The sequence below is a fragment of the Heterodontus francisci genome, chromosome 7 (assembly GCF_036365525.1).
Source record: "Heterodontus francisci isolate sHetFra1 chromosome 7, sHetFra1.hap1, whole genome shotgun sequence".
Classification (NCBI taxonomy): domain Eukaryota; kingdom Metazoa; phylum Chordata; class Chondrichthyes; order Heterodontiformes; family Heterodontidae; genus Heterodontus; species Heterodontus francisci.
In genome coordinates this window covers 135,637,003-135,648,715 of record NC_090377.1, presented here as the reverse complement: position 1 = coordinate 135,648,715, position 11,713 = coordinate 135,637,003, and the positions used below count along the sequence as shown (strand labels likewise).

Genomic DNA, 11,713 nt, shown 5'->3' with positions numbered 1-11,713 from the left:
ATATCTTCACCCAGAACGACCGACCCCAATCCTGTCTTCACACGGAACAACCGACTTTAAACCTGTCTTCACCCCGAACGACTGACTCCAATCCTGTCTTCACCCGGAACAACCGACTCCAATCCAGTCTTCACCCAGAATGACCGACCCCAATCCTCTCTTCGCCCCGAACAACCAATTCCAATCCTGTCTTCACCCCAACAACCGACTCAAATTCAGTCTTCACCTCAAAAAACAGACTCCAATCCTGTCATCACCAGGAACAACCGACACCAATCCTGTCTTCACCAGGAACAATCGACCCCAATCCTGTCTTCACCCTGAACAACCGAGTCCAATCCTGTCTTCAGCTCAAACAACCGACCCCAATTCGGTCTTCACCCCGAACAACCGACCCGAATCCTTTCTCCACCCAGAACAACCGGCCCCAATCCTGTCTTCAGCCAACAAAAACGACCCCAATCCTGTCTTCACACCGAACAACCGACTCCGATCCTGTTTTCACCCCGAAGAACCGACCCCAATCCTGCCTTCACCCCGAACAACCGACCACAATCCTGTCTTCACACCGAACAACCGACTCCGATCCTGTCTTCACCCCAAAGAACCGACCCCAATCCTGCCTTCACCCCGAACAACCGACCACAATCCTGTCTTCACCCCGAACAACCGACCACAATCCTGTCTTCACCCCGAACAACCGACCACAATCCTGTCTTCACCCCGAACACCCAACTCCAATCCTGTCTTCATCCAACTCAAACGACCCCAATCCTGTCTTCACCCGGAACAACCGACCACAATCCTATCTTCACGCCGAGCAACCGACCCCAATCTTGTCTTCATCAACCACAACCGACCCCAATCCTGTCTTTACCCTGTTCAACCGACTCCAATGCTCTCTTCACCCCAAACAACCGACCCCAATCCTGTCTTCACCCTGTTCAACCGACCCCAATCCTGTCTTCACCCTGTTCAACCGACCCCAATCCTGTCTTCACCTCAAACAACCGACTCCAATCCTGTCTTCACCACGAATAACTGACTCCAATCCTGGCTTCACCTGGACCAACCGACCCCAATCCTGTCTTCACCTCAAACAACCGACCTCAATCCTGTCTTCACCCAGAACAACTGACTCCAATCCTGTCTTCACCTCAAACAACCAACCTCAATTCTGTCTTCACCTGGAACGACCGAATCCAATGCCGTCTTCACCCCAAACAACCGACTCCAATCCTGTCTTCACCCTGAACAACCGACTCCAATCCTGTCTTCACCTAGAACGACCGACCCCAATCCTGTCTTCACCCGGAACAACCGACTTTAAACCTGTCTTCACCCCGAACGACTGACTCCAATCCTGTCTTCACCCGGAACAACCAACTCCAATCCTGACTTCACCCCAACAACCGACTCAAATTCAGTCTTCACCTCAAAAAACAGACTCCAATCCTGTCATCACCAGGAACAACCGACACCAATCCTGTCTTCACCTGGAACAATCGACTCCAATCCTGTCTTCACCCCGAACGAACGACTCCAGGCCTGTCTTCATCCAACAAAACCGACCCCAATCCTGTCTTCACACCGAACATCCGACTCCGATCCTGTTTTCACCTCAAACAACTGACTCCAATCCTGTCTTCACCACGAATAACTGACTCCAATCCTGGCCTCACCAGGACCAACCGACCCCAATCCTGTCTTCACCCCGAACAACCGACCCCATTCCTGTCTTCACCTGGAACAATCGACTCCAATCCTGTCTTCACCCCGAACGAATGACTCCAGGCCTGTCTTCACCCGGAACAACCGACTACAATCCTTTCTTCACCCCAAACAACCGACTCCAATCCTGTCTTCACCCCGAAAAACCGCCTCCAATCCTGTCTTCACCCGGAACAAACCGACTTAAATCCTGTCTTCTCCCCGAACGAACGACTCCAGGCCTGTCTTCACCCGGAACAAACCGACTCCAATCCTGTCTTCACCCGGAACAAACCGACTTAAATCCTGTCTTCACCCCGAATAACTGACTCCAATCCTGGCCTCACCAGGACCAACCGACCCCAATTCTGTCTTCACCTCAAACAATCGACCTCTATCCAGTCTTCACATGGCACAGCTGACTCCAATCCTGTCTTCACCTCGAACAACCGACCTCTATCCAGTCTTCACATGGCACAGCTGACTCCAATCCTGTCTTCAGCCGGAACAACCGATTCCAATCCTGTCTTCACCCGGATCAACCGACCCCAATCCTGTCTTCAGCCCGAACAACCGACTTCAATCCGGGCTTCACCCCGAACAACTGACCCCAATCCTGTCTTTGCCCAGAACGACCGACTCCAATCCTGTCTTCACCAGGAACAACCAACCACAATCCTGTCTTCAGCCCGAACAACCGACTTCAATCCGGGCTTCACCCCGAACAACTGACCCCAATCCTGTCTTTGCCCAGAACGACCGACTCCAATCCTGTCTTCACCAGGAACAACCAACCACAATCCTGTCTTCAGCCCGAACAACCGACTTCAATCCGGGCTTCACCCAGAACAACCAACCACAATCCTGTCTTCAGCCCGAACAACCGACTTCAATCCGGGCTTCACCCAGAACAACCGACCCCAATCCTGTCTTCACCCGGACCAAGCGACTCCAATCCTGTCTTCCACCAACACAACCGACCCCAATCCTGTCTTCACCCCAAACAACCGATCCAAATCCTGTCTTCACCCGGAACAACCGACCCCAATCCTGTCTTCACCTGGAGCAATCGAAACCAATCCTGTCTTCACCTGGAGCAATCAACTCCAATCCTGCCTTCACCCCGAACGAATGACTCCAATCCCGTCTTCACCCGGAACAACCGACTCCAATCCCGTCTTCACCCGGAACAACTGACTCCAATCCTGTCTTCACCAGGAACAACCGACTCCAATCCCGTCTTCACCCGGAACAACTGACTCCAATCCTGTCTTCACCAGGAACAACCGACTCCAATCCTGACATCACCCCGAACAACCGACGCCAATCCCGTCTTCACCCGGAACAACCGACTCCAATCCCGTCTTCACCCGGAACAACTGACTCCAATCCTGTCTTCACCAGGAACAACCGACTCCAATCCTGACATCACCCCGAACAACCGACGCCAATCCCGTCTTCACCCGGAACAACCGACTCCAATCCCGTCTTCACCCGGAACAACTGACTCCAATCCTGTCTTCACCAGGAACAACCGACTCCAATCCTGACATCACCCCGAACAACCGACGCCAATCCCGTCTTCACCCGGAACAACCGACTCCAATCCCGTCTTCACCCGGAACAACTGACTCCAATCCTGTCTTCACCAGGAACAACTGACTCCAATCCTGTCTTCACCTCAAACAACCGACTCCAATCATGTCTTCACCATGAACGACCGACTCCAATCCGGGCTTCACCCCGAACAACCAACCCCAATCCTGTCTTCACCCCAAACAACCGATCCAAATCCTGTCTTCACCCGGAACAACCGACCCCAATCCTGTCTTCACCTGGAGCAATCGAAACCAATCCTGTCTTCACCTGGAGCAATCAACTCCAATCCTGCCTTCACCCCGAACGAATGACTCCAATCCCGTCTTCACCCGGAACAACCGACTCCAATCCCGTCTTCACCCGGAACAACTGACTCCAATCCTGTCTTCACCAGGAACAACCGACTCCAATCCTGACATCACCCCGAACAACCGACGCCAATCCCGTCTTCACCCGGAACAACCGACTCCAATCCCGTCTTCACCCGGAACAACTGACTCCAATCCTGTCTTCACCAGGAACAACCGACTCCAATCCTGACATCACCCCGAACAACCGACGCCAATCCCGTCTTCACCCGGAACAACCGACTCCAATCCCGTCTTCACCCGGAACAACTGACTCCAATCCTGTCTTCACCAGGAACAACCGACTCCAATCCTGACATCACCCCGAACAACCGACGCCAATCCCGTCTTCACCCGGAACAACCGACTCCAATCCTGACATCACCCCGAACAACCGACGCCAATCCCGTCTTCACCCGGAACAACCGACTCCAATCCCGTCTTCACCCGGAACAACTGACTCCAATCCTGTCTTCACCAGGAACAACTGACTCCAATCCTGTCTTCACCTCAAACAACCGACTCCAATCATGTCTTCACCATGAACGACCGACTCCAATCCGGGCTTCACCCCGAACAACCAACCCCAATCCTGTCTTCACCACGAACAACCGACCACATTGCTGTCTTCACCTCAACCAACGCCAATCATGTCTTCACCCCGAACAAATGACTCCAATCCTGTCGTCACCCTGAACAACCGACCCCATTGCTGTCTTCACCTCAAACAACCGACTCCAATCCTGTCTTCACCTCAAACAACCGACCCCAATCCTGTCTTCACCTCAAACAACCGACCCCAATCCTGTCTACACCCCGAACAACCGACCCCAATCCTGTCTTCACCCGGAACAACCGACTCCAATCCTGTCTTTGCCCAGAACGACCGACTCCAATCCTGTCTTCACCTCGAACGACCGACTCCAATTCTGTCTTCACCTGGAACAATCGACTCCCATCCTGTCTTCACCCCGACAACCGACTCAAATTCTGTCTTCACCTCAAACAACCGACTCCAATCCTGTCATCACCAGGAACAACCGACTCCAATCCTGTCTTCACCTCAAACAACCAACCCCTATCCTGTCTTCACCTCCAACAATCGACCCCAATCCTGCCTTCACCCCGAACAACCGACCCCAACCCTGTCATCACCCCGAACAACCGACTCCAATCCTGTCTTCACCTCAAACAACCGACCCCAATCCTGCCTTCAACCCGAACAACCGACCCCAATCCTGTCTTCACCCCAAACAACCGACCCCAATCCTGTCTTCACCCCAAACAACCGACTCCAATCCTGTCTTCACCTCAAACAACCGACCCCATTGCTGTCTTCACCTCAAACAACCGACCCCAATCCTGTCTTCACCCCGAACGAACGACTCCAATCCTGTCTTCACCCCGAACAACCGACCCCAATCCTGTCTTTACCCCGAACAACCGACTCCAATCCTGTCTTCACCTCGAACAACTGACTCCAATCCTGTCTTCACCCCGAACAACCGACCCCAATCCAGGGAAACTACAAGAACCTTTAGTCAATCTTCATGTCTGGACCAGCATTGGAAAGGCATTCAAAGGTAAGTGGCCAATTCTGTGTTAATGGTTACCTCTCTTCAACAAATTAGGTTAACAATGGTATGGCAGACATGGTGTATCCAAATTCAAACTCAAATGAATGGGTGTGAAAAACTCCACTTTATCAAAATGGAATGAAGATGGGTGACAACCAGACTCCATTGTATTTTTAAAAATTCATTCATGGGATGTGGGCATCGCTGGCTAGGCCAGCATTTATTGCCCATCCCTAATTGCCCTTGAGGAGGTAGTGGTGAGCTGCCTTCTTGAACCGCTACAGCCCATGTGAGGTCGGTACACCCACAGTGCTGTTAGGGAGAGATTTCCAGGATTTTGACCCAGTGACAGTGAAGGAACGGCGATATAGTTCCAAGTCAGGATGGTGCTAGACTTGGAGGGGAACTTGCAGGTGGTGATGTTCCCATGCATTTGCTGCCCTTGTCCTTCTAGTTGGTAGAGGTTGTGGGTTTGGAAGGTGCTGTTTAAGGAGCCTTGGTGTATTTCTGCAGTGAATCTTGTAGATGGTACACACTGCTCCATTGTGCGTCAGTGGTGGAGGGAGTGAATGAAAATGGTGGATGGGATGCCAGTCAAGTGGGCTCCTTTGTCCTGGATGGTGTTGAGCTTCTTGAGTGTAATTGGAGCTGCACCCATCCAGGCAAGTGGAGAGTATTCCATCACACTCCTGACTTGTGCCTTGTAGATGGTTGTCAGGCTTTGGAGAGTCAGGAGGTGAGTTATTCGCCTCAGGATTCCTAGCCTCTGACCTGCTCTTGTCGCCATGGTATTTATATGACTACTCCAGTTCAGTTTCTGGTCAATGGTAGCCCTAGGATGTTGATAGTGAGGAATTTAGCGATGGTAATGCCATTGAATGTCAAGGGGAGATGGTTAAATTCTCTCTTGTTGGAGATGGTCATTGCCTGGCACTTGCATGGCGCAAATGTTACTTACCACTTGTTGCTTCCCTCACCACCTGCCACAGACCCAATCTAGCAGCTATGTCCCTTATGGCTCGGTCAGTAGTGGTGCTACCGAGCCACTCTTTGTGATGGACATTGAAGTCCCCCACCCAGAGTATATTCTGCGCTTTTGCCACCCTCACTGTTTCCTCCAAGTAGTGTTCAACATGGAGGAGTACTGACCCATCAGCTGTGGGAGGGAGGTAGGTGGTAATCAGCAGGAGGTTTCCTTGCCCATGTTTGTCCTGATGCCATAAGACTTCATGGGGTCCGGAGTTGATGTTGAGGACTCCCAGGGCAACTCCTTCCCGACTGTATACGACTGTGCCGCCAGCTCTGCTGGGTCTGTCCAGCCGGTGGGACAGGACATATCGGGGGATGGTGATGGCAGTGTCTGGGACATTGTCTGTAAGGTATGATTCCGTGAGTATGACTATGTCCGGCTGTTGCTTGACTAGTCTGTGGGACAGCTCTCCCAGCTTTGGCACAAGCTCCCAGATGTTAGTAAGGAGGACTTTGCAGGGTCGACAGGATTGGGTTTGCCATTGTCATTTCTGGTGCCTAGGTCAATGCCGGGTGGTCCGTCCAGTTTCATTCTTTTCTATTGACTTTGTAGCGGTTAGATACAACTGAGTGACTTGCTAGGCCATTTCAGAGGGCATGTAAGAGTCAACCACATTGCTGTGGGTCTGGAGTCACATGTAGGCCAGACCAGGTAAGGACAGCAGATTTCCTTCCCTAAACAGCATTATTGAACCTGATGGATTTTTACAACAATCGACAATGGCTTCATGGCCATCATTAGACTAGCTTTTAATTCCAGATTTATTAATTGAATTCAAATTCCACCTTCTGCTGTGGTGGGATTCGGACCCATATCCCCAGAGCAATACCCTGGGTCTCTGGGTTGCTAGTCCCGTGACAATACCACTACACCACCGCCTTCCTAAATATAATAATAATGGCTGCACTATCAGGCACCATTTATGAGGCCAATGGTAAAGAGAGAAACCATCGTCTCATGACAGAAACCAGGGGTCTGATAAAGAGCTTAATTAAAGCATATGCTGGGCAAAGGCAGAGCTAGCGATGGACTGATTCTATCTGCTCCAGCGGAAGGAGGAAGAGCCTGCCTGGAACACCATCTTTAAACACAGTGGCGCAGTGGTTAGCACCGCAGCCTCACAGCTCCAGGGACCCGGGTTCAATTCTGGGTACTGCCTGTGCGGAGTTTGCAAGTTCTCCCTGTGACTGCGTGGGTTTTCGTCGGGTGCTCCGGTTTCCTCCCACCACCAAAGACTTGCAGGTGATAGGTAAATTGGCCATTGTAAATTGCCCCTAGTGTAGGTAGGTGGTAGGGAATATGGGATTACTGTAGGGTTAGTATAAATGGGTGGTTGTTGGTCGGCACAAAACAAAATTTGCAACAACGCATTCACCCTCCTCTGGGGATGTGGTAGGAATATGGGATTAAGAACAAATAAAAGAATATACAATCTGGTGGATTCAGGTAATTCAGTGGTCTTTCGGCTGAACTTGTGGTCCTGAAATTTCTGGCTGGTAGAGGTAGCCACCTGGTTCAGGGTTTTCTTGGAGACAGTGATGTAGATGGTTGACTCCCCGGGGTCTCTGTCTGCAGCAATGATAGACTTGGATGTTTTGCAGCCCATAGGCAGAGTTCGAACATACAGGATTGCCTGGAGAGAGAGAGACCCCCACTTGGTCCTGCACTGGTCAAAACAGGTGTTTGTCTGCTACAGAGGGAGAGACTGTCACATGATTGCTCAGTGTATTCTCTCTTTTGCAATTTAATTTGATCATGTCTAAATTCCAATCTCTGACAGTCCCATTGTTTCAGTGTTTACCTTTTGAGGTTCGTCTCCACCAGTGTTAATGTTCCAAGTTGGCTTTGAATGTCTTGTTAATGAAGGTAAGTCAGGTAGCTCATTAAAAATTTGCAAGTCATTGTTCTGGTGGGTGATTAACCTGACATTCAACTCCACCTCGATACCTTAGTATGTGAGGTATTTCGATCCAAATGGTGATGGCCATCTTAGCTTCTTTCTTTTTAATGTTTAATTCAAGTTCTTTGTCTCCTACTTCCAAACGATGAATTAAAAAAATCATCATTCAGCATAGCATGTGTTCATGACACACCCCACCTCCCTTTATCCTTCTCAATCTTTTTTATCCTTGCATGTTAAGTACCCAGTCCTCGCCATTTTTAAGTCACATTTCCGTTATTGCCACGATATCATACTCCGACACTGCTATTTGTGCTTGTAGCTCACCAACCTTATTTACCACACTTAGTGCGATAACGCAACTGCATTGCAATCCTGTCCTCGTAGTCCTTCTCGGTCCACTTCCATCTAATATGGAACTACTCCCTTCTCTAGTACTAACATTTAAATAGCCGGGGTGGCCTGCCCCCACCGCCCACCCCCCCATAAGGTGGGGCGGGTGGACTGTCCGACGATGGCATCAGCAGGCACTGATTTTTAAAGGGTGGCCATACTGCCAATCAATTTGAATTTTTAAAGTAGTATCCCCCCCAAAATTGACCAAATAAAATTGTAACGCCCCATTCCAACCCTCCAAATAACAATTACATTAACTATTTGCCCTTTCCCCCCAAAGCATTTACCTTTGAAATCTGACCTTTACCCCACCCAGACTGTACAAAGTTTAAAGTTCACCCCTTCCCACCATTCCCTACACTCCCAGCACTAAAAATCTTAACTTTTTAAAATTAATTCATGAGATATGGACATCGCTGGCCAGGCCAGCATTTATTGCCCATCCCTAACTGCCTTTGAGAAGGTGGTGGTGAGCCTCCTTCTTGAACCACTGCAGTCCATGTGGGGTAGGTACACCCACAGTGCTGTTAGGAAGGGAGTTCCAGATTCTTGACCCAGTGACAGTGAAGGAACAGCGATATAGTTCCGAGTCAGGATGATGTGTGACTTGGATGGGAACCTGCATCTGCAGGTGTTCCCATGCACCTGCTGCTCTTGTCGTTCTAGATGGTAGAGGTCGCGGGTTTGGAAGGTGCTGTCTAAGGAAACTTAGTGAATTGCTGCAGTGCATCTTGTAGATGGTACACACTGCTGCCACAGTACGTTGGTGGTGAACGGAGTGAATGAAAGTGGTGGATGGGGTGCTAATCGAGTGGGTACTAATCAAGCGGGCTGCTTTATCCTGATGGTGTCTAGCTTCTTAAGTGTTGTTGGAGCTGCACCCATCCAGGCAAGTGGAGAGTATTCCATCACACCCCTGACTTGTAGATGGTGGACAGGCTTTGGGGAGTCAGGAGGTGAGTTACTTGCCGCAGAACTCCCAGCCTCTGACCCGCTCGTGTAGCCACAGCATTTATGTGGCTGGTCCAGTTCAGTTTCTGGTCAATGGTAACCCTCGGGATGTTGATAGTGAGGGATTCAGTGATGGTAATGCCATTGAACATCAAGGGGAGATGGTTGGATTCCCTCTTGTTTGAAATGGTCATTGCTTGGCACTGGTGTGGCACGAATGTTACTTGCGACTTATCAGCTCAAGACTGGATATTGTCCAGGTCTTGCTGCATCTGGACACGAACTGCTTCAATATCTGAGCAGTCGTGAATGGTACTGAACACCTGTGCAAACATCAGCGGACATCAGATGAAGCAGCTGAAGATGGTTGGGCCTAGGACACTACCCTGAGGAACTCCTGCAGTCCTGGAGCTGAGATGATTGACCTCCAACAACCACAGCCATCTTCCTTTGTGCTAGTTATGACTCCAACCAGCAGGCAGTTTTCCCTCTGATTCCCATTGACTCCAGTTTTGCTAGCGCTCCTTGATGCCATACTCGGTCAAATGCTGCCTTGATGTCAAGGGCAGTCACTCTCACCTCATCTCTGGAGTTCAGCTCTTTTATCCATGTTTGAACCAAGGCTGTAATGAGGCCAGGAGCTGAGTGGCCCTGGCAAAACCCAAACTGAGCATCACTGAGCAGGTTATTGCTAAGCAAGTGCCGCTTGATAGGACTGTCGACGACATCTTCCATCACTTTACTGATGATTTTCCATCATTTTACTGATGATTTTCCATCACTTTACTGATGACTGAGTGTAGACTGATAGGGCGGTAATTGGCCGGGTTGGATTTGTCCTTTTTTTGTGTACAGGACATACTTGGGCAATTTTCCACATTGCCGGGTAGATGCCAGTGTTGTAGCTATAATGGAACAGCTTGGCTAGGGGTACAGTTCGTTCTGGAGCACAAGCCTTCAGTACAATTGCCAGAATGTCGACAGGGTCCATAGCCTTTGCAGTATCCAGTGCCTTCAGCTGTTTCTTGATATCACGTGGAGTGAATCGAATTGGCTCAAAACTGGCATCTGTGATGCTGGAGACCTCAGGAGAAGACCGAGATGGATCATCCACTCGGCACTTCTGACTGAAGATGGATATAAATGCTTCAGCCTGGTCTTTTGCACTGATATTCTCGGCTCCCCCATCGTTGAGGATAGGGATACATGTGGAACCTCCTCTTCCTGTTAGTTGTTTAATTGTCCACCATCATTAACGACTGGATATGGCAGGACTGCAGAGCTTAGATCTGATCTGTTAGGTTGCGGGGTCGCTGAGCTCTGTCTATCGCATGCTGCTTCCGCTATTTGGCATGCAAGTAGTCCTGTGTTGTAGCTTCACCAGGTTGACACCTTATTTGAAGGTGTGCCTGGTGCTGCTCCTGGCATGCCCTCCCCACCAGTGTCACGCCAGCTTTGCCCAGATGGGGAAGTGAAGGCGCGGGGGGGCCGGACGCTACACTGAAGATCGCGGCAGGCCCAGAAGATTGGAGGTGAGTGCTTTTAAATTTATTAATTTTATTGATTTACATATTGAAATTCAGGTCCCATCGGCCAGCGGCGGGGGCAAGGGTTCGCCACGGAGCTTCGGCGCCGCCGGGAGGATTGGGCCGGGCCCTCCTGGCATCGAGTTCCATGGCGGGCCTCTGCCGGAACCCCCATCTTCTGGCACCACCACTGCCCACCACCCCCCACCCCCCCACCCCCGCCCACGGAGCCCAACATCGGGGGCCTGGTAAAATCCAGCCCACCCTGTACAATGATCAAGGCACCGACTGGCCTCTCACATGGGGTAAAAGACAGGCCACTATTAGAAGAAGAGCAGGGAAGTTCTCCAAAGTGTCCTGGCCAATATTTATCTATCAACCAACATCATAAAAATAAAATTATCTGTTCATTATCAGATTGCTGTTCGTGGGCTTCGCTGCACAAGGAGGCCATTCCAGGTCACTCTGATGTCAAATCAGGCCTTGACTGTGGATTTAGGCTGTATTTACATTTGCAGCACCGAGCAAAGAAAAACTACTGCATGCTGACATTACAGATATCGTGAAAATGTACCCCTCGGACACAGCTCTACTGACACTTTTCAAGTGACGTAAAGCAGATTTGGCTCCAGCATTGTGCTGTAATCGTGGAATCAGGTTTTTTTATTGACTCCAGA

At 50.3% G+C, this 11,713-nt stretch overlaps 1 protein-coding gene across 1 annotated transcript; it reads left to right on the top strand.

Annotated features, from left to right (window-relative positions):
* Positions 1 to 139: 139 nt before the first annotated feature.
* LOC137372423 (mucin-20-like) lies at positions 140 to 1,045 on the top strand. Its single transcript, XM_068036311.1, has one exon. The coding sequence runs from the start codon at positions 140 to 142 to the stop codon at positions 1,043 to 1,045; it is 906 nt and encodes a 301-aa protein (XP_067892412.1).
* The last annotated feature ends 10,668 nt before the right edge of the window (positions 1,046 to 11,713 follow it).